The following is a 24,343-nucleotide window of genomic DNA, read 5'->3' as shown; positions in this document are numbered from 1 at the left end:
GAGTGGGTTTTTTGTTTTGTTTCATTTGTTTTGTTGCTTCTTTCAACTGTAATAGAATCATTCAGGTAGGAAGGAACCTTGGGAGGTCTCTAGTCCAACCTCCTGCTCCAAGCTGTGTCAGTGTTGCATTCTGACGAGGTTGTTTAGGGCTTTGTCTAGTTGGGTATGAAAACCTCCAAGAGTGACAACTGCACAGCCGCTCTTCAGAAGCTATTCCAATGCTTAATTTACTGCTTAGTAAACAACATTGTTCCAGAAAAAGTAGGCAGCAAGGAAACAGCATTACTGTATCCTCTCAAGTGGTGATTTAAAGGTCTATCAACTGAAATTCTTCATGAATTCATCACTTATTTCTGGAATCACCATCATTACCCCTAATTCCTTTCTGCATTGGGAAGTCCTGTTACGTTACATTATGTACTTGACTGGAAAAAAATTCCATCAAATAAAGAACTTGCATGGCCAATCCTTACTCTGATGGCATAATTAAGAAAGCCAAACTTAGTTGGTTACTAAGATGTACAGTTTGAGATTAATTTAGTTGTCAGAGATACTAAGCAGTCCTTCAGCAAATCAACAACTTCCTCACACTGTTGGATAGGATATACACTCATTTTGGATACTGGTTCTGTAAGGCAACTGCACATAGAATTATAAAGGGCTCTGCATTTGTTGACCTGGAAGTTTCCATTAAATGATTGAATATTTTGATTTTTAAAAACTAAGCCTGCAAAAACTCTGGTAGATACAATGCTCTTCCTCCTCATATTGAGATAAAGACATTTATATTTCACTCCAAAAATTGCTTATTGTAAGCATTTGGTACTTGCAGAAGTTACAATGCTACTTCTATTACAGACTTTAAAAGCACTTAATACTGGGAAATCTGATATTGGTATTACAGCAAAACTGAAGTTTCTTCAGTACACAAACTTGCTTCATAAGTAGAAAAGTTCAGATATTACTCTTCTTGAGAAATCTTCACCAGCACCTACATATGTTACAAACCAGGACAGAAAAATGAGATTAACTACTTTTAGTGCTATCACCTTTTACTATAGTTACACTATGTACAACTGTGTACTGTATTTCCTTTTGGCAAAAGGGGAAAAAATCGTTCAGTATTGGCATAAAATACTTTGTAAGAATAGTCTGAACTAACCAGATAAGTAGTAGCAGTTTCTTTACATTCACTTCTGTTTGTGATTGTATTAGGTGGCAGCTAATGTGTCTTCTCGTTAAGTAGTGTGAGGTACCAGAATGAAGTACTCGATTATTGCTACTAACCTTGATTTGCTCTCAAGTGACTTTTATTTCAGATTTGTTTTTCATTCAGTACATAAAATCAGTGCCTGCTTATATCTTTCGGAACCGCTTTACTGTTTTAATTCAGTGAAATTTTGCAGTAATTTGAGTTGAGTCAGATTGGAAAAGGCAGCTGTAGCTCATCTTATCCTTTGATAGCCATTGTCCACAGCAAAGGCTTGTCCGTCTCAATGGTCACAATCCCAGAGTCGTCATAGGTATTGGAAGTACTGACGAGTGTTCCAAACTTCAGCACGTGGTTAGCTACAAAAAAGTAAGTAAAAGACTTAGTGGTACTCTTGAAAAAAATGCATTGATGTGCAGTTATTGTTGTGAAGATTGGAGCTCCAGCAAAGAAGGAATAAAACAGCTGAGTAAATCTAACCCAGATAAACAACATCTAAAATAGCTATGTTAAATATTAATTAGAAGGCTTGTATAAGACTATCCAATGACCTGTAGAGGGAATAAATTAATACTTAATCCTCAAATTAGCATTTTGAGTTTACAATCTGCTTTAGAAAAGCAGATTGTCGAATGTTCCCCAGTTTCACATCTGGAAATTTGTATTTCATTAGCATCAGCTCAAGTACCAGCGCTAGACAAGGTATTTAAAGTAAAATGAGGCAGAGGATCTTACTGTAGTTCCAAACATGGGATTTGCTTTACCTCAGCAACAAGCCTATAATCTCTTAAAATGTGAACAGCTCTAGAGCAAAGGCCAGCAGTTAAAAGTGGTATTATTTAACAACTTTTGCTTTGAAGTAAGTGACTTGCATCTTTTCTTCTATCGCGTGCCTAGTGAGGTAGGTGTCCACATGCATTAGAAACCAAGTGGCATTACTCTAACAAATAGCTAATGTCAATTTTAGGAGAGTAACACAGCTAACAGTGCAGTTGTAATGATAATTTTGAAATATCCGTGAAGTTTTAAACAACCGTTCTGTATTGTTTTAGCTGACGTGTTTTAAGGGTTACATAGACTTGCTACAAGCTGAGACCAAAGATACAAGCTGCCCCCAAACCAAAAAATGCTGTTTAACTTTTATCTTCCATGTCCTCCCTTTTGGATATAGCATTGCTTGCATTTTGCAAACATATGAATAACCCCAAAGGCACTCTAAAACTGGTCAGTTCTGTATTAGTCCTTGCTCATATAAAGGTTCAGAGTAAGAACTTTAAGACTATCCTTTGTTTTAGTCTGTAAAACAAGCCAAATGAACTTTTACTGGCGCCACAGAGTTACATTTCCATGGAGGATACGAGGAGAGCTGCAGCTGGGGAGAATTGTTCAGGCAGATCAGCAAGTCTGTGTGGCCTGCCAGAATTGCCAAATCGTGCCTTAATACTGGAGGAGGAATCCTCTGGATTTGCTATCAAGTGGCCCACTGCAAATGGAGGTCTCCCTGTGATCAAGAGGTGTGCAAAACAATATATTAAGCTCTATTTTGTGATTTGCACAGGAGACAAATATTCCAATTGTGGATGTGAACATGGGCTATAGTAAACTTGAGTGTAGTAATATATTATTACAATGCATGTTACCCTGTCAACCCATTGCTGGAAGCTGCACAGAAGGAACTGATCTTGCCAGGCTGTATGGCTTGGAAATGAGAGACAGTCTGATAAAAGGCAGGACACATAATGTGGTTCAGCGTCTCTTCTGCCAAATCTGTGCTTGCTGCTACTTGTTCCTGCTCCCACTCTCCTTATTAGCCTGAAACGAACTGAAGAGAAGGTTTCAGTTGCTAGCCGTATTTGGTTGGAATGAGAGAATAACACCTGAGTTTCACTACTGCTTTAGATTGAAGAGTCCTGCCGTTTGAATCTCTCAGGAGTTTGAAGCATAACTGCAATGCAGTGCTGAAGTTCAGCAAGGAGGAGGAGAAAAAAAGGTATTATACTAGATCAATTACGTACCTAAAATAAAGGTGCTAGATTCTATCAGGATGATTTTGGACACACAACAATGCTAGGCAGGCTCCTAGACAAAAGCCAGGACGAATGAGTTTTGGTGTTTGTTGTGGAAGAGACAGCAGAGGCCGATGGGGTCATGCCTCGGCAGAAGCTGATGCACTCGACTGAGGTGCCAGAGAACCCAGATTTCACCCTTTGCAGGTGATTTAATGAAGATGAGGTAACACACAGGCAGAGCTCCCTGTGTAAAAATACTCCCAAAATACAGCAAAATACCGTGTTAAGTGTTATGATCGAGTTATGAATGTTTCCAGTCAGTTTTAAGTAGGAAAGAACCGTAAATAGTTTAAAATATTTGTTGACATGCAAATTACCCATTTTTGTTTACTACATATTGAAGCTTGAAGCAGGGGGAGGAAGAACTTTGTGGATCAACTCTTACTCTTCTCTATAAACCCACTCGTTCATTATCATTGCTTCTTGCTCAAGACTGTCAGAATAATTCTTCAATGTTTCAGCTCTGCATATGAAATAAAGGCTCTGTAGAAGCCAAGAATTAAGAACAACACGGCAGCTTAATGAAAAAAAATCTAAAGCAGTATTTCTTCATGCATAAAATTAAGTGAAAATCTTGCTTTTTTTTTCCTTTAATAAAAAGTTCTTGCCCACTAGGTGGAGCCTTTTATCTTTCTGTACCAGATTTTCTTCTCCGCAAGGATCACAGTTTGAAATGCTGAAGTGAAAAAATGCAAAAACTATAAAACTACTGCTAATTCACGTGGCTCAAATGGACCAATTCCAAGTACTTGGTTTCACAACCAGCCAACATTTCAACTAACATAATTAAAAATGCATGCTTTCCATTCAATAAATGAACAGTCATTAATGTGAAAAACTAGGTTTAAGCCAGTAGAGGAAATAAAGAGGATGTACATACCTACTGCTGCTAGGAAAACTTCCTGCTGTGTCATGCATTATGATGTGAAGTTTACAAGGTCAAAGAAGTGGGAAGTTCCATCAGTTCATACCTGATCCATTCCCTTTTTTTAAATGGCTTTCAGTCTTATTTGTTAAGTCCTAGCAAGAGCTTATCTTGGGAAAAAACCTATTACAAAAAACCTCCCCATTCTCGCTATTGAGATTATTTTTCGGAATTGCATTCCAAAGAAAACAACCTTTTTATTTTCTACTATTTAGTATTTATAGTTTTGATGGGTACCAAAAATGATTTTGATAAAAGATTTCATGTTGTGATTTTTTTTAAAAAAATCTAAATCTCAAAAACCCTGGGATTTTTAGAATTCTCTAATTAAAAGAAATTCTATTTTGGATCACTGAAAATTTTCTTTTAGACAAATAGTATTCTTTTGTTTTTCATGAGAACCTTCAAGAGGTGATTTGGATAAAACCGGAAGTGATTCATCGAAAACGACATGCCCACAGCAGTGTTAGACATTTTTTCCCGTGAAGTTTTTCTTAGTCCTGTGGTTCCAATCGAACTGTGTTTACTGAAATAGACTGTTGATGAGAAAAATACTCTACCCAGCTCCTCCAATGTAGCAATACTATTTTTCATTACTCTCCATCTGTAAAGTCAGCTCCTCTGGGTGGCACTGAGCCTAGCTGGCCAGGCCTCCAAGGAAAGCAGTGCGGGTCATGAGTGGCTACACAAGAAGGTAACTCAGTAGGAGTTCTGTGGTGTGCTTTTCAAGTCTGACAGCTCTGGACTTCAGAACTAAAAGCAAATGCTATTCCTGCCTTTTGGAAAAAAAAAAAGCAAAACAAAAACAAAACCCAAACAACAAAATCTATTATGAGACAGGTTTTTATGGTGTGCTCTATGTTCTTATCAGTAATGAAAGATTCTCATTTCTGTCTGATGGATTGCAATATATCACTAATTCAGACCTAACCACGGTCATGGGCAGAGCTTATTTTGATGTGTAGTGGAGGAACGTTTTTCTAGCAGTTTTTATTTTACATAGCAAGTGGTTGAATCTGTCAGGGTGTGTGAATGTTGGAAATAATTTAGAGAAGAAATCTGAGGGCTTGTAGGAGCTTCCCAAAAGGGCATAATCACAAAGATCATTATTTCTTAGACATCCCTTTTGCTGACCAAATTATATGACAAAGGAGGTCTCATTAACCCTAAGACTGCCCCTTTCCACTATGTCATTACTCATCTTTTGATACTTTTTTTTTTTAAATACACAATTCTAAGGATGCCATGTGGAAAATGTTAATCTCAGATGTAAGATTTTGAAAATTGATGAATCTTATGGTTGCCAGAACAACATTTGGAAATGTTAACAAAATGCACCCTGTAAGTAATCAAGCTGTATAAAAAAATCAAACAAAAAAGCCCAAACCTAAAAATGTATTTTAAAAACACTTACCATATCTATACCTCCACCATGGTTGAGAGTACTGAAAATGAGACCCAAGCCTTGCTTGCAGTGTGTTCACCATTGCGCTGCAGGCTTTCAGCCTGGAAACTGAGGAAGTGTGTGGACTAATTATAACTAGATTGGGTCTCATCATGTTAGGTGATGCAAAAACACTAATTCTCAATATCAGGTTACTCCTCTTAATAACTGTATTTGTGATCTAGTAGACTTAGAAACATTATTTCTCTTACTTCATTTTACTATTTAGGATACTTAAATTTGAAGTTCCGTCCAGCAGAAGAGAGCTTATATCAAGCTTATATATAAGCTGCACTTAAGCAGGGCTTGAGGGAGGCATATATAGAGAAAAAATGTTTCCTTAAAATACCATATATGGCAAAAGCAAATAATGTAATTAATTTGAAAGGCTTGATTGAACAAGCAGGCCCTCTGGTTATTCCTATATCTCTACCAAAACCACAGCGAAATCTGGACAGTGAGAGAGAGAAGCTTTTAACTGCAGTATCTAATGGTGAAAGAGGAGTTTACGAGGTGCAAGTCCTTCCTCACCAGAAGTAGATTTAGTGAAGGAAGTGATACTGGTCTGAGAATGGCCAAACAGTCACGCCTCATGTCTTTATCCGAAGACATGTAGGCAAATGGAAGCCTTTTGGAAAGCCCTTGAATGCAGCGGCACAGCACAAGGGTCCCCACTTCATGGGATTTCACCAACAAGTCAGGGTCTTACTACTGTGACCACAAATGACTGAGAACAAATCACCGTCACGATAAGCATGTCCCACATAGATACTGTGATATCTATACTACACTTCCTTTTCTCAACCGTGTCTCTCAGTTACTTCCTGCAATATGTAGTCACATCTTGCCGGTTTCCACCACGGGAAATAGAAATAGGTACAGGAATACAAGCAGATTGCCGCTGCTGGCATGGATGTTTGGAATATCAAAATAATTAATTATTAATTAAAAGCCTTATTATAGTGAATGTAATCCTCTTCCCCCTAGGCGAATGCTGCATCAAAATGATAGCAAATGAAGATCAATAACCTGAAACACAAGTTAAAGTGAAATATTGAATTACCATTTGGTATCCTATTACAGTTTATCTGGAGAGGATTTCCCTGAAGTTCTGTGTTAGGAGCAAAAATCTGCATTTAAATGGAGATGCATTAGTAACGCATGAGCTAGTACTTTGCAGGTCACCCTGTGTCTGCAGAACAGCAGCATTAATTTTGCTATTTAAAAATAAAAATGAAAGAGTTTCTAGCCTGATTTTCCTTTCATTCCTCCTAGTTTTGTGAGGAGTTAAGTGAATCACACTTGTGAATAGAGTGACTTCATTGGAGTTAATCTTGATTTACACTGATGTATACAAAGGAAAAATTGGGTCCTTGATCTCTGTGCAGCGGGAACTGCAAAACTGGAAATTGCAAATAACAGTAATTTACAATAAAACACGAACTATTTTCAATACTGACACAACACACAAATACCATAAAGGCTTGCCAAGTCTGCAGGGAGGGGACAGGCTAGCCTGTCATGGCACAGTTCCCCTCAGGGCCAAAGTGAGTTTTGAATTAGCAGACATTGCATTGGGCAATTTTTATAACTATTGTAACTTTTGGTACCTGTTTTGTGGCACAGAACAATGGTTTTGTGATCTCAATAGATTTGTACAAGCGGGCTCACGAAAGCATCGAGAGGCTATGGGGTGAAGGGGGCCCAGCAGGCAGAGCCAGGTGGTTATTCCACCGGTTCAGATGCTGGCAAAGCAGGGGCTCTGCAGCACAGGCTGCCTGGCCTCACATCGGTGGGAATTTAGGAGGTGACAACAAAAGCACTGGCTGTCAAGGCTTAACGATTTCATTTAAAAAGAGAGAAAAATATGTTAACAGAACTGTGTGTTCTACCCTGGATAGAAACCACCCATGTTGGGTGAGCCTTCAGAAATGCAAATGGATGTAATTTATTTCCAGCACACATTTTTTTCCCACATATTTTTCCAGCTTTGTAATCACGGTGGTACTGTAAGAATAGCTCGAACTCCTCCTGTCACATCACCTGCTTGGTGGCAATTTAAAATGATAAACTGATAAAAATGATGCTAAGAAGTAGAGCGCTTTCTAGACTAACGTTTCTGCTGCTACTACTGCTTCACCAAAATCAACATGAATCATTAACTGCAGGAAGTTTCTATGGCTATTAGCAGCATTTTAGCACTACTAACAAGATGTGCTCCAGTGTTTGTTCAAAATCACTTTAGCCTCTTAACTTAATTAAAGTGGCCCGGAAAGTCTGACACAGAAACTGTATATACTATTTTCAGTAGTGCCTTTCCAGTCTAGATATGATAAAGCTGTATCAATACTACAATAGTAGAAGTGATTTACCTCAAATGTAAGTATGAAGAAAGTGAGGGAACCAGCTGGTCTGCAAGATTGTTTCACTAAGCTAAAGGCAAAGCCAGGCTATGAAGTAATTTAAAGAATTTAGTTTAGCCAGTAAGAAGCAGAGTGTTTACTTCATTTTTGATGCTTTCCAGTAAGTTTGTATAATGTTTATCAAATGACTTACAACTCTGAGGGGCTGTACAAGTGACAGGTACTATTAATAAAAGTGTTAGAGCACTGAAGAAACAGCTGCAGAAATAAAATATAGCTCCAGTTTGACAGTCACCACTGTAGAGATCTTGCATATAATCTAGACAAAATAACTTGTTGCTATTTTTGTCTGTCTCTACTTCATGTTGTGAGATAAAGAACACTATTCTCATGAGAAAAAGGGGCAAGAGTAATGCTGAGATGCATCAGCTAATGAATTGTCTTAGTTCTAAACTTATCCATAAGACACCTCATAGCACATATCATCCTATTATGCTGCCATGCTTTAGAGACATTAGTCACACATTTAGACTTAGTCACACAAAGCTGAGGATGGCAATCTGGTACAACACTGAAACCCGAGATTAGCTAAAAACAATGGCGTTCTGTCTTGGCATTTAGGTCTGAAGCTCTGGTTTGACGTGATGGCAAAGAACCTAAAAATACTTGCCATTTTGAAAGCTGCTAGGCTGCCAAGTTGATACAATGCATCTAATGGTGAAATACACTGAATTTGTTAGAGGAAGATACCCAAATGATCCTAGCAAATGACCACACGCAGTGCTGCAGAAAGGAGTGAAATTCCGCCTACACTCCTCGTGATCAGGCTGTTGGAGATGGGGAAGAGAGACCGTGGAAGAGGAAGGGGAGGCAATCTTTTCCTGGCCCAAATCTCAGGGCTAGTAGACTACGTCCATGTACTCAGGCTTCAAACAACTTGGCACCAGAAAGCTTTTCAACACAACCAGATCCAGGACTGACCTTGATCAACATCTTGCTTCTAGCTACAGTCATTTTCTAGCACTTCATATAAAGATGAAAAAAACCACCCTCTCGCAGAAACCTCTCTAGCCTTCAATGGGTTTTTAAGTGTGATATTAGTTAACCAGAACACATAGTTGTTAATTTTTCTCTTCTATTCTTTGGAATCCTGATAAATCCTGTCACATTTAGATTCATAAATTCACAAGAAGAGGCAGTAAAAGAGGATTTTAAACACACATGCATAATACAAATCTTCCAGCTTCTCTATCGTATCGTTGTTCCCATCGTTTGCAAAAATGTGCAGATACTATGATTATTCCTGTAACACCCAAACTGGGCCTGTAGCTGAAATATGGGTATATGGATATTTGCTCAGTAAACACCTACACAGCTTGGGTTAAATGGGGATCTTGCTCATCCGCTCCACGGAGGAGAACAGCAGCACTGCCATAACACTGCACAACGGTCTCAGCCAGTCAACCTCCTCTACTGCCTACCACTGGGTAGGAAGAGTCCCCAGTGTCAAGTCTGCCATCAAATTTAGCACTGCTCTGCTTCCTTTCTCTGTGGTGGGGATGCGATTTTCCTAAGGGAGTTGATGTAAAGCCAGTCCCTAGCCAGCCCTGAAAAACAAACTTAAGCGTGCTAGTTTCTCCTCCTTATCACTGCTGCCAGCACTAGCTCAGCTCCATATCCAGAGCCCTGTCCTGCTGCACAAGTTGTTCTGTCACTGGGCTACAGTGCCAAAATTAAATTCAATATAATTTGACAAAGCTCTGCAAAGGCTCAGTCCTTAACTCCAGCTTCTGCCGCATTCTGTAGGGGAAGCTGAATAGTAGCGGGCTGGAACCAATATTTGTGGCAGAACAAAGGTGGCTATACACAACGTGCAATGTTACAATAGTGAAGATCAAAGCAGATCTTCTCAAGTCTGAGAGGGGTTCAACATATTGCAGATTTAAACCCTTCCCTCCCAAGTCCAGCCCCCACCACAACTGACCCAGTCCCCGGCTGGTCCGTTCAGACTCCTGGGTGGCCCCCAGGAGCCACGTATGTGCCGCGGGCTCTCTTGACCACCAGCTGCAGAGTTTCTTGTTCCCAGACCTCATGTCAATCAAGTTGCCAGACCAGACAGCCTATTAAACTGTGCCAGAATAGTGGATCTGGTGCTCAAAGAGCTCCTCTGACCACAAGGAGGCGAACAGTTGCCTTCACCTCGTAGCACTGGTCAGGGTGCAAAAAAAGATGATACCTTCTGTGTGCCCTGCCACACCAAATCCCAGGACAGCTGGTTGCACAGTGGCTTGCAGAGGGCAAGGGCATCCCCAGCCTTGAATGCAAGCGGCAGCCCCTCTTAGCTACTAGCACTTTTTTACAAATAACCCACTTTGATCAAATTAAATCCCTGACAAATAATTTTATTATGCAAGCTTTAATAGCGAACAGCCCCATTTCCTGAAAGAGTTTTATGGAAATATGATATTACATTTACATGGAAAAATGAAAAGAACAAACTAGAATATTCATCCTTATGCACAAAAGGCATCATCAATAAAGCAGCTGTGCTTTTGTCTAAAACATTTCTCTGGAAGTGGGTAATTATTATTTAAAAAACCCACACTGATCTGCTCCTGACAGCTCACAAGGTACATGTTCATCTACTTGCTCTCCCCGACAGCTGATCTATTCTGAGCACAGGTGACTAACTAATAAAGTCTATTATACTTCTAATAGAAAACTAATTCCTTTTATCTTTACCCTGCCTAGCAGCACTGCTTCCTTTCACTGCGTTAGGGTGGGATGCTGTAAGAGGTTTCTAAAGTGTGGTTATTTTCACCCCTACAACTGCTGTGCATTACTTAGAATTTTAGATTGCTCTGCTTTCTTCAGGAAAAACAATTAGACACAGATAATATCACCCTGAGGATGAAGAAAAAGCAATTATTTCTGTTACAAAATGTCCCTCTAGATGTGAACAACTAAGCTTTTGGATTTTTAATTTTATTACTTTGTCTTTCTGTTAACAAATAATTAATATGATTACTAGCACCCTATGTACCTCTAATGTCTATACTATTTCAATTATAAAGCCGTTACTGATGCTTATTACTTCTATTCCATTTATCTTCAAACTTGCATGGTAAACTTACAACATTTGTTGTCATTCATGGAGCTGCAGCTCCTCCAAACTCGCTCACAGGAATCCAGCAAAGTTTATCTGCTGCCACCCCTGAGACAGAACGTGAAATTCAACAGGAGACTGCAAACCACACTGGTTTTCGTTCAGAGTCACTCAATTGGATTAGATGGCTCTCCATGTCCTCCAAAAAATAAAGGATTTTTTAAAAATCATGTTGCCCACTGAGTCTTTGCAATCTTCCTTCTTTCTAAGCTATAGAGTCAGCTTTTTTTTTTTAATTTCCAACAAAAATGTAACTTATGACACAGCAAAGCCTATTTTAGCTAGTAATACCCACTTCTTCCACTTCACCCACCATTAGAGCACTTTGCTTCAGGAAGGACACGGGAGTGGTATCTACCATGTATATGAATCAGTAAGTCAGTACATATGGCTCATTTAAAGTTTTTGTCTTTTGCTTTTACAGTCTTCTTTTGGATGCAAGATTCAGATTTGTTGTCGATGCTGCCGCATACAAACAGCTTCTATATAATGTTTGTCCTCGAAATTAAAAAAGGGAGATTCATCATTAAAGACAAGTCCAAAGTCTCATCGACTGTCAAAAGACTTTATTCGAGTGGAAAACTAGCTACTGAGGATCCTTTAGTTAGTTGTGCACTCTGGAAAAGTCCGATTGATTTTGAGTAATGATTTCCAATATGAACAATGCTCTTCGTGTTGGTGTGTTTCCTCCTCCTGACCTTTGAAAAGCCTTTTTTTTTCCCCCTCTCTCCCTCTCCCCTTTTGCAAACTGGTTAGCGATTCATCCTCTAGATTCATAAACACATCATGCACTTCCAGGCCCTGTGATTGTTAAGGATTCAATGGTTTGGGGGATGTTTTCTCCTGCTGCTTCTCCTCTAGGGAATACTGCCTTAGCAGGGCTATACCGTGCTTTCTGCCTGGGCCAAGTGGAATTAAAGGCTTCTGCATTAATCATGCAGCGCTGTGTCAGGCACTGCCCAGGCCAGGTGATGTAAGCTCTTGACCCTCAAATGCACAGGCCGAATGCACCGCTAAATTAATGTAGTGCTACATGGTACAAAGGCATTAAAGTTTAAGACTGCAATTGATTATATGTAGTTCAACTTTCAAACACATTGGGCAAGATGGATTGCAACAGTCACGCCGTGGCACGGTGATGCATGTCAGCGGGCTCTCAGTTTTACTGTATGGAGGACTTGACATTGGCTCTTAACCTGCCAATAAACCACCCCTAACACACTGCAAGGAATGGGAAGGAGAAGGAATTACAAATCCAGTAGTCACATGTAAAATAAAAGACTAAGCCAACTACATTAGAGCTTGTCTACTTCTGCCAACACCAACCAATTTCTAGCACTTGGGGTTAAAAGACCATGACGGCTGCAATTGCCAAGTAAGGAAATACATCCTCAAACAGCCTCTTTTTTTAGGCTATAGGGTGCTTCCATAAAGTAAATCTGATTTATAGCCTGGGATGTTCCTTATCTCACCTGAAATTACTGTAATCTTCAAATATTTGTCGTTCCTCACTAATTATCAGTGTCTGAGGGGTATTATAGGAGAAACATTCCAATCAACAGCTAAGGAAGCCACCTTTCTGAATTTTATTTTGAACTCAAAATCAGACTTATTAAATATGATTGGATCTTATTTGACATTGCTTTCTCATCCTGGCCATTTGGTGTACTCGACGTTTTCCACACTTTCTTGTTTTGTAGTCACTTCACAAAATGTATGATACCTAGCAGAATTTCACAGACATTAACTATCTGACTAATTGTTTAAAACCATCAGATGTGAAATACTTTTTTATTTTGCAAATAGGGATAATTTTACTGAAAGCAAAATTATCTCAGAGGAAAAGCAAATTTTGCTAAAAATTACTTTTAAAACATTTTTGTTAGTTCTAGATACACTGATAGCAGCTTAAGTTCCTCTTGAATTCACGTCTTAAAAGTATCTGAAGGATGAAAAAAAATAGCACTGTAAAAGGTTTCTGATTAACCTGCCATCTACAGCAAGACTAATGCAACTTTTTAGAGCTGTGGCATAAGTGTTAGAAAAGGAAATAAGCACAGTTAAAAAATATATGAGTATGAGTGAGTATCTCTTTATCCTGGGGGAAGAATCATAGGTGTAAGGGTTTTTTTCCTATGTTGTTTCTAAGCTTATTTTAACTAGGTGTGCTTGCTTAAAATGGAAAAAAATCCCAACAACATTAATTTCTACTTTCAAATAAGGCAGATCAATAATAAAGCACACAGTATTTCCAAATTATAACCATTCCTTTAACTACTGCTATGGGGTTTCATATCAATAGTTTCAACAAGTCTGCTGCATAGTGCATTAAAAGATGGATGTATCTATGACTGATGCTCATAGAAAAATTTAATAAAGCTATAACCCTTTAATTTGTATTCTTCTATGCTCTACTATCCTAAATATTCTACAACATCCAAATAAAAAAATCTCTGATGAAAGCAAGCACAAGTACCCAAGAATATATTGACATGTCTAAAGATTAATCCTGGGATATTCCAATCAGAGTAGACACTTTTCATATTTAACCAAATGCCGAAGTCTCAAAGCAAGCGAGACCTACAACTCTATTTCAGCTTTTGGAAGATGTGGAGATAGGCACGTATCCCTCCTAATATCATGACTTTAGGAGTATATTGCTACATATCACTACAAAACGTCCAGTGATACGGAACAGGCAAGTATATCTCCGAGGTAACCCTCAGAACCTAGAGATGTCTCACGCCAAGCTTTGGACCCAACATCAGGCTTGGTGATCACTGAACAATTATATCTATTTTGTAATTTAAGACATGGTCACCTATCAGAAGGTGCGTCTGTTATGGAACAGGCAACACTACTCTTCTAGTAACAGGTAGGCTTGTTTTAAGAACCATCAAAATAATATCACATGCATGCCCACTACAATGCAGACTTCATGAGACCAAGGGAAGCACTTTACAGTGATCCTCAAAATCAGCCAGGAAGAAAGTCTGATAAGAGCTTAAACCTTACTGGAGGGTGAGTTTAGAAAACACCAAGTAAAACACCAACATCTCCAGGAAGAGCTGGAGAGCCTTGCAAGGTCTGTACAGAAATGATATACATGAGCCCTGCAGCAATGAGGGGCTGCATGGCAAGAGGTTTGTCCTGTCATGTCATATGCGAGAGTGAAACCTCGATGATACAGATTTTGAAGTATAGGGCTCATTTACAGGTGCATAAGCAGAAAAGAGAGCAACAAAGTGTCAAGCCTAAAAGCTGTGAGCAAAAATATAGTTATATGACTTCTAACATCTTCAGCAGCCAGGTGGACAAATCTCTGCATGCTGCTTTGAAAGGCTACCCATAAATTGTCATAGGATTCTCCAGCAAAGCACAGGACCTTTAAGGAAGGCCAGAATACTGCAGGAAGCTCTTACTCAAATATACCTGAAGTCAGTCAGCCATAGGGGATGCCTTACAGATGTCACACACGCTAACTATATTGGAAGTGGACTGAGGGGCTTGAAAACAATGCTGCAGAACAGAAAAAGTCCCTTAAATCTATCATTTTGGGAGAGGGAAGGAACACCACCGAAGATTTAACAGTAGAAAAAACATCCGTTGGAAAGCTTGCCTTGCTATAGCACTCTAAACTCACTAAACGCAGTTTGCTGGCTAACCTCTGTTGCCCACAGGTAAACACTCCTGTTAAGAAGTTTTGTTCCCTTTCTTGGATCATGGACTTCAAAAGTCAGGGGACGCTGAACGCAACACTGAGACAACTCCTGTAATTTGTAGAAGACGGAATGGACAATACCATTGATGTAGCGTAATGAGCCGTTTCCCTCCTCCTACTGTGATTAATGGTGTGGATAGGAGGTCTGCTCCCGGAGCTGATAGATGTGGTTCTGGCCCTGGAGGCATGCCCTATATATAGCGCTGTGTGAATACATGCATGAGAGATTGGCAGGCAGAAGCAGCTCTGGGAGCCTTTGTTATTGTCCAGTTTACCCTTTCCTGAGCTCCTCCAGCTTGCACAATCTGTGTAGCCTCTGGGAAGGCAGCTTTAGAATTGGCTTACTTGATGGAAAAAGCTGCTCTTCTTGATGCGTATGATGCAAAGTAATGTGACAGTGATTGACAGCTGGGGGGAAGAGGAGAGGAAAAATGAGTTAAGTCAGGGTATTGTGCGAAGGAGCAGAAGGGAGAAGGAAAAAAACCGGAAAATTCCTCATTACCACAGCACGTGTGCAGTGGCGGAGATAAGAGTTGCTGTTTTTTATAATAATAATCATTATTAAAATCAGTTGACACAAGCTTATGATGATATAAATAGTACCCCATGGATGTTTTTCTGGATGTTTTTCTTCAAAACTTAACCTTCCCCAAATAGAAAATAGTTAATAGGTTTAGGAGTCTGCCAGTCTACTCCCCCTTCACATTTTGTGAACAGGTAATGTAATGAGAATATAACCCCTAGGGCCTAGTCCTATCTACACTTCCATTGATACACACTATGCTCCTCATGCATAAGTTTAAGGTGAGCCAGAATTTGCCTGTCAGCTTCTCATTCCCTTCTCCCTTGTACTGCAGAACCAATTGTAATTTTTATTGAATGGTGCAATTACATTGCAATATACTGGGCAAGAGTGCACTGCTGCTTTTGTGCTTTCTTAGTTCAGGTCTGAAAACAGAAGAAAAAGCTGTAATTGATTCCATCAGCCTTTTTCATATTGAAACAAAAGGTAATATCCAGAGAAACTTCCTTCCACTAGAAAGATGAGTAACTCAAAATTTGGAGTTCCTCACTTTTTTCCTTTAGGAGATGGTACATGCCCAAAAGAGACATCCCATTTTAGTTTATCTTCAGCAGACTGTTAGGTTCTGGACCACTAGCATGGAAAGCTGAAGTCTTGGGAAAAAAAAACCCAAAAGGGGAAATGATACCAACTTGAAGACACTTGTGGCAAAACTGGAGATAGTAAAATACATCAAGGAGGAAAGAGCTTATTTGAACAAATCCCAACTGGCTCTTATTCTTAGTGCTGAGTAAAATACCCATTTCCAGAGCTCCAGGAGACATGCTGGAACCCACTACTCATTGCTGCTATTTGGAAATGAAAGTTTTCTAAGCGTCTCATAAGAATAGGCCATGCTTGCATTCAGCCTAAAGGAACTACCATCAGTGGTAAATAGGTTATGCTGCAGTTTTCCTTCTGTTGCATATGTGCATGCAGCTCTGTATAACAAAGTCATAGGAGACAATGTTAGGAAATGAATGCACAGCAGCTGGCTGTCTGTCAATACAGAAACTTCTTCTCCAGAACAGGAACCAAATGTTGGATTTTTTTGATTAAATTCTGATCTTCTACAGATACTAGTATCAGACCATACACCACAGCATGCTCAGTTTGATGTAGCATTAACACCAGTATTTTAACTGGTTCTGCATAGAATCGTGATGGTCTAAAACACCAAACCCTCCCCTCAAAACCCCTTAATTGCTAATGGGACTAATTTCAGCGTATGCCCCTCTGAAAATCCTGGAACTCAAATGCCTCACACTTTATAGAAGGCTATAATCCAGGGTCATCTTTGCAAAAGATCTGCAAGTCAAGATGGGTTTGAGAACACCTAGTAGATCTCACTACTATTCCTTAGGGAGATTGGGTTTGAACAGTACAAATCTTCAGGCCATTTGAGTACATTCACTATTATCTTCAGGGACAACTGCAATTCCAAGACATATGCACGCTCATCTTTAGGGTAAATTCATACCTAATTTGGACCTTATCTAGTCGGTCTAGTTTGCTGTTCTTTTCTGCAGGCTACAGTTACAGAGAGGTACTAAATCATGTACTTAAGCTAAGTCCACACAGACATGTCACTGATATCATAAAAACCTCAGCACCCAGCCTGTGTTGTGCTGAATTGAAGTCCAAAGGATTCATTTTAAAACCTCTGACCATATAACATGATGGAAAAAGGACAGAGAAATTTGTAACCTCTCACAACAACATCTAGACCCACCAGTGCCTTAATTCTTGATTTAAAAAGCAAGCAAAACAAGACAAAACTTAGCCTAGCAAAGCCCTTCTACTTTTAAATTAATCTCTTTATTTATAACCTTAATGATAGTAAGACACATCAATAATAACATGGTATGAAAACTTTTCTTTTCTCCCCAAAGCAGTTTTTCTTACAACGATTATGGTAATTTTTCTTGTATCTTGATTAAATGAAGGTGGCTTGCTTCAGTTAGATATGTCTTGCCTGAGTCAAGCTGGCTTCACATTTTGGCACGCACACAGAACTCCAAAACTGAAAAACCTTTGCTAAGAAAGATCTAGCGTTCAAAAACTCTTCAGTCTTGACACTATGTAGTCTTTTCCATTTTCATTGCAGCTTGGTTATGGAGGAGGGAAGTTTTTTTTAATTGTCATGTTAAGCCAAAATGGGCTTTACCTGACCCTAGTGACAACGAGCCAATTTCAGGAACACGTGAAAGTCCTGCGCTACTTTTCAAGAAATGGTACATGCAGGAGTTATCTTCCCTCCAATCTCTCAAACAAATACCCCTTTCCCACCCCCCACTACCCCACCTATTCATCCTATGACTTCATCCTATGAAGCGATCTAGACATTCTGACGGCTGCAATTTATCAACATAAATTACTGCACTTCTCAGCAAAGCTTCTGTCATAAGAAAACACCGTGTGCCCTAAATTGCCTGCTGCCCTCTTCAATAATCAGCCTAGTTTTTAAGATCTAGAGATCTGCTGATAAAGGACACCTCAGTGCATATAGCGACAAAAAAATTGAGTTTCATACACATCACTGGAAACGTCCACACACCGGTCTATTAATCTTTAGATTGGGGTCATTTTTCTCTGGAGATGTGGTAATAGATCACTTCGAGAGAAAATGGGGAAGAGCCCGCTTAATACCGAGCAACCTTGCCTCCTTCTTTCTTGGTTTAATCCTAAAAAGTGTCTAATGGCCAAAGCTGCTGTTAACTCCGTATTGACCAACACCGATGCAAAAGGAGCGTGCTATGGGTTGGTAACATCAGTCTGCCCCTACATCTTCCCAAGCACCCTACGCCGTAAGATCCACGCTGGCACAGGGCCTCTTCTCCCCCTGATCACAGCCCATTTCACCGGTTCCAGTGTCATCACCCACCTGCCCGAGAGCTCCTCAAATCCCCTACCCAACCTCCTTTGCATTTCCCTATCTTTTTGTTTTCTCTAGGAATCAGAATCTACTCACTTCTGGAAAGGCACAGGAGAAGGTGGGCAGGCTCTGACCGTTTGTCTTTTCTCCTGTGGAGATTCAGTCTCTACGTCACCGCAGATAGAAAAGACTTTCTCTCCCCTCATTCCTCAATCCCTCTGGATGAGCCTCTGCATGGTCCTAGACCTTCAGCCCCAGATTATAATGTTCTTTTGGTTCAGGACTTTTAAAACTACATGAGGAAAAACATACCTGAAAGTGCCTTAGAGGGACTTATGGAGGGAAGTAGCCTCATGTTCTTCAGCACTTTTGCTTTTGCTATTTCTTCCCATGTGGACTCTGAAAACTGTGATTACCAGCAGCATAGGGAATGCCCACCACTGTGTTTAGGGGCACATTCCTCCAACACAGAAATCAGGACTGGGAACTGAAATCAGTGAAGTTCCCCCTGTGCAAATGACTAAGAACAAAGCAGTGCCCATGCTGGGTTCCTCCTCTTTCACCGTATGTCTTTCATTCTGCAGCCGAGGAGACGGTCTGTCAGGGTAGAAGGAAAGCACATTGTCCTTCGCCACTCCTACATCAGCTGATGTAGGGGGCCATACCTATAGGCATGTGGGGGGGCCATACCTATAGGCATAAACTAGAGTAGTCCCAAGCTGCTGCATGGTACGCCGGCATCCAGACGGCCTCCTGGATGGCTCAGGAACACCAGCACCAGCACAGGGAAGGACAATTCAGTGGTTTAATGACATCGCTGCTTTGCATCTCTGCAGCCCTCTGGTGTGCTTATACCTCTGGAAAGCCTCAAAATTAAGCTCTTCAGATGTATTTCTCTCTGTTCACGGCAACCTCAAAACACCTCCTCCTGTATTACACAGTATGCACCGGCAATGCTGAGGTTAAGGGTTCTGTTAGGATTTTCACTGCATCTTCCTCCTTCCCAGATATCAATGTAAGCTCTTCTGTATTATTGCCCATACAAGTTTCTCAGGATGCATCCAACTTTTAAACGATGACTTAATGTTTTAGAAGTTTTAGGCTCTTCATTATCAGTTAGGAAAATCTACGAAGACAGTGGCCGCATTTTGAATTTTTTGGGCCAACACAGACTGGACTTGATTGAGAGAGAAGAAAGGTATTTACATGAGGAATAAGTTAAAGTATTACCAGGTAGTCCCATATATAATGGGACAGTATAATACTAACTAATTCTAATATATTCACTAATGGTCCCGTTCTATTTCTCATTTATTTCAGTCTTGAATCCCTAAATGTCACTTGTCCTGTGGGCGACTATTACAGACCCTCATTGATATTAATGTCATCTGCTTCACAGAGCCAGCAACCCCCCAACAGCATCAGACATTTAGAGCTTTAGAAGGTAAGGCTCTTCCATTATACTTTATTGTAGACAATGTGAAATTCTGCCTCTCCGCACTCTGGGAACACCACCCCAGTTTCACAGCAAGGATGCTCATTGTGCTGTTTCTTGCCGTTTAGATGCTACACACCTTATTTTGCAGAACCTTCCCCCTCCTTTTCAGGGCTTGTGCCAGTCTCACAATTTCATGGAGGGAAAAGAACTTACTCTGCTTCTTGGGAGAAGCCGCACAAAAGAATGACAGAAGTCCGTACTGGAAGCACCTTGCAAAAAAAGGCACTGAGAAAGAGCCACCACATATTGGTCCTACCTGGACACTAAACCATAGACTAAGCAGTTTTTGGCTGCCAGCAATGGTGTTGAATATCTGCACACAACACTCTGAGCACCAACTTTGAAAGTTTTTTTTTTTACACTAAGTAGGTAATAATTTTTGTTCCCAAGTCACTGCGCAGAGAGAAAGAAAAAACAACTGGGGCACTCAGTGACATTATGGGGGATAGGGTGAAGGTAAGATGACAGTGCTTACTTCTTCATTAAAGCAAAGCATCTGCCACTTTGTGAATACTCCAGTATGCCCTGCTCTCAGAGAGCTGTGAAGGCAGCAATGATTAAAGCCAGTTCCAACTGGGCAAAATGCATGTCACACTGACCTCAAAAATGTAATTCAAAATTTATGTTGCTATACCCGCCAGCCGAGTGGTCCACACTCTCATCCAAAGAACGATCTGGGTAAATGTAGGTACGGCACATACACAGTCTCACGAGAGGCACCCTGGACTTATCATCAGCATGACAGGGAACAAAAGATGGTCTACTGTCAATCCCTCCTGCCTAAAAAAATAATTTCAAGTGAAGTTTATGACCTGGGAGGTAAAAAGTTACTGAATGTAGTCCTTAGAGAGGCTTCTGCACTGACCCAATCAGCTGTAATAGCTCAAAGCAGCCACCACAGGCTGCTGAGGGCAGTTTTCCTGTAAATAGACAGCTGTGAACACAGGAGACTACAGTGGCTTCCTGCCAAAAGTCTGCATTTTAATAACTTTGTAATTGCATATTTTTGCAATCTGTTGACTCTGACTTATTTTAAGAACATCCAAGGAGTAAAACAGTCTCACCACTAGATTTTCTGGTATTTTAAATTTCATAATGAAGTTTGCCAAACTCAGAAATTATTATAATTCATAATAAGGGTTATAATGATGTGACACATTTTAGTAAATCCCTGAAATTTAAGATGTTTAAGTGATAAAAACAAAATCAAAATTAAATTCAATAGTAAATATTAGAAGAAAAATAATTAAATTCCATAATTAAAAAAACAGATCGCGAATCCAGTCTGGGCGGTGCTGTTGCTACCAAGCTCGTGTAATTTCATTAGAAGTGATTTGCTTTGAAGATGACGCATGATTTTAAAGAAAATGGCTGTGATCCTGCAAATGGCAGCATCTATAGGCAAAGCCATGCATACGAGTAGTCTCACTGCACAGTGGGACAACTTGTGTGCAACTATTTGCAAGACTGTGGCCCCAGTCACAGTTTGCACAACAAAACACTTGAAAAAATAATCCATCTTAATAAAAATAATGTGGAATTAAATCCACTTTTACTTGGTCGCGCTTTTTAGATTACTGCTACAAACAATATGTTGGATAAGGGATATGGAACAAGTTTCAAATGATCGAAGTCCCTTTGCTTAAAGAAATGGAGTCAAGCATGTCTTGGCTTACTGTACCCTTTTCATCGTCCAATATTCTGAAACTGTGATCCCTAAAGCAGGCTTCCAGGGACAGCCACAAGACACCTAATAGCAGTATTTCTTTCATGTACTAATATGTTTTGGGATATCTTGAAAATCTTGTTTCACTTGAAATTGAAATAATAGGCTTTTTACATCTTCACTCTATACAGATACACTGACTGACCATTCAAAGTCAACCACTTGAACTCCAGTGCTTAAACAGAATAATAATGTAAGTTCAGTTTTGTATTTCTAATGCCTTTTTCCAATTTTAAGTCAAAATTTTAACTACGGAAAAGCTTGTTGTTCCATTTCATGAGTGGAAGAATGAAAGCCCAGTTCTTTTACCCCTTTTCACAAGGAAGCAGTGGGCTGAAATTAAAATCAAGTCTCTAGCTTCCAAGACTGCCATCTAAGTCTCGTAATAAAGCAGATAAATAGATATAACGTAAAACGTATGTCTCCAAAGGTTGATCAGGATGAATGGGCAGTGACTGACTGCTTTCCTTTCCCCTTCTTGAAAAGCAGCGACAAAAGCTGTGAATTTGCCAACCCCAGTATACTCTGGGAGAGACAGTGAAAGACTGCCAGAGGTATGATTTAAGGTATAGCTGCCCAAGCGTTCAGCCCAAAAGGTGGAGGGCTTTTTGTGCCCCTGTCCCCTGAGTTGTCACTCCTTGCCATTACACTTGATTTCCTCAGTAAGACAGACAGATCCTGGTGACAGTTTTTCCACATATAATGATATACTGACATGGTGTTCATTATAATTCGCAGAAGGAAATAGAGTTCTTTCACCTAATTCTGAAGAATGTAAAAAATGCAAGGAAGGTTTTTTGGTTTGGTTGGTTGGTTTGGTTTTTTTTAACCTGAACGTTTAGCAATGACCTTCTTGACAGCTTGTTGCAATTATTTTTCTGTTATCCCATTAATCTCTTATTTATTCTCTTCAATAACCACTACACAGACCTTAGCCCTCCAGTTTGAAACAGCATCACTCGGCCCCAATGAAGCCTCTAATGTACCGATTTTTACCAATGATGATGAATGAAATATTGTGGGAAAACAAACTAGAGATGCAAGTATTTAATACTGGTCACTAAATATAAGAGAATAAATATGAAATCCTAGAAGGATGGCAGCCATGGTAGATAACATAGATTCATCATATACATGGGATGCAAACTGCCCACCTTCCTAACCCCACACCTTTTCTAGTGACAAGGGAAACATAGCAGTCTTTTCATCTCCTTGTCAGCTCCAAGAAGCAAACTGAAGAGCTTTATTCACTAACAAATGTAAATAGGCAGTGAAAGACCATTCTTGAAAGGTTCTCCATCTCTCATCCACTAAAAACCTTCATTGCTATGGCAGCAACAGCAACACTTTCTAGCAGGGGCTTCTGGCAGCTCCTTCAAGGCTCAGTGATGCCATAGGAGGAAAGTAACATTTAATTTTACTTCTTTATTGGTGGGTGGGAGGGACAGGAATGTAACAAATGACCCCTGACATAAGGCATTTCATGGAGAATTGACCAGTTGGGATTAATAGCCCTTGGCTGCATTTGGGCTATAAAATTTTTCAGCCAGCCATTAATTTTCAGGAAATGCTCTGTGCCTCAGTCATTATTACTTAAATAAAAACATATATTGTATATATGGTCAAACCAAATTATGGCTAGAATTTTGTCAAGCACAGATAAGGGTGTAAATTTACTGTGTTATTAAAGCTTTTCCTTTTACGTTCAGATAACCGTAGTTTGGTAGTGGGAATGACTGTTACACACGCCCAAAGAAAACGCCCTTGCTTTGTCCTTGTGTAGAGCGGTCACAGAATTAGAAGCCAGGATAACTATTTTAAAAAAAAATTATCATCAATTATCTTCATTTTTCTGTCATGATCATGAAGAAAAGTAGTGTACATATACACGCAGAGGTTCACAGTAATTACATCCAACAATATGTATACTTCTCACACAAAAATACACACAGTATATTAAACGCATAGAGAGTGGTGTGGCATTTTTGCAATTAATTTGGGCTAACTGCATTAATTATGTGTGCCAAAGCTGTAAGTGCGTAGTGCAGATCATCCTAAAGAAGGGCTAATAAAACTTTCCTATCACACTTATCCCTGGTTTTTGCTGCACACTGCAGGAGCACCAATTTATAAAAAGGAGTTTAACAAAATTTTATTGAAGCTATGGCTTGCAAGCCTGAGTCTGTAAAGCCAGGTACTTCAGCTGCCATCAGTGAGACCATACAGTGATTTGAGAAAGAGAAAGACTATAACCAATAAAATTTTAGAAGCCTCTATAAATGACTTAAAATAGATTTTCTATACGAGTGCCTTGACTTGAAAATCTAATGGTAAGGTCTGGACCCATGATAGGTATACGGTTCAGTAGAGTTAGTATTAATGTAAGCTTTTTACCAATAGAGAGAGGGAATTTATAAGCTTACCAGAGATTGCAAAGCATCTCTGTAGAGCTAAGGATGATCCACAGATATCTGACTTGAAAATCTTGAACACTTTCTATGTACACAGAAGTGATGTTAGTTCACGTCTTGAGATGTTTTACCTTTATGAGATGCACTGTTTTTCTTCCACCCGGAAGCAGCATGCCTACTGAGGCAGGCTGTGTCCTTAGGTGTGGCCCCACAGAGGATGCAGCAGAACACGGACTGATTTTGAGGTGACAAAGCTAAGAAAGGAACAGTGAAGCTTCACCTCACCCCTGCAGCAGCCTGGTCCCCAGCAGCAATGGGGGACTAATGCCATTCCCTGTTTCTGAAGAGAGGCAGGGCTGGACATAAAGCTCCA

At 39.8% G+C, this 24,343-nt stretch overlaps 1 protein-coding gene across 2 annotated transcripts in view; it reads right to left on the bottom strand.

The window, feature by feature from the left end:
- Positions 1-1,288: 1,288 nt before the first annotated feature.
- TPK1 (thiamin pyrophosphokinase 1) overlaps positions 1,289-24,343 on the bottom strand; it is a 307,128-nt gene continuing 284,073 nt past the window's right edge. For both annotated transcript variants that reach the window (XM_075142929.1, XM_075142930.1), the window contains one exon: positions 1,289-1,569. In XM_075142929.1, the coding sequence (XP_074999030.1) occupies positions 1,451-1,569 (119 nt within the window). In that variant the 3' untranslated portion in view covers positions 1,289-1,450. The remainder of the gene's footprint in view (positions 1,570-24,343) is intronic.

Source organism: Calonectris borealis, chromosome 2 (assembly GCF_964195595.1).
Source record: "Calonectris borealis chromosome 2, bCalBor7.hap1.2, whole genome shotgun sequence".
Taxonomy (NCBI): domain Eukaryota; kingdom Metazoa; phylum Chordata; class Aves; order Procellariiformes; family Procellariidae; genus Calonectris; species Calonectris borealis.
This window is presented reverse-complemented; position numbering and strand designations above follow the sequence as displayed.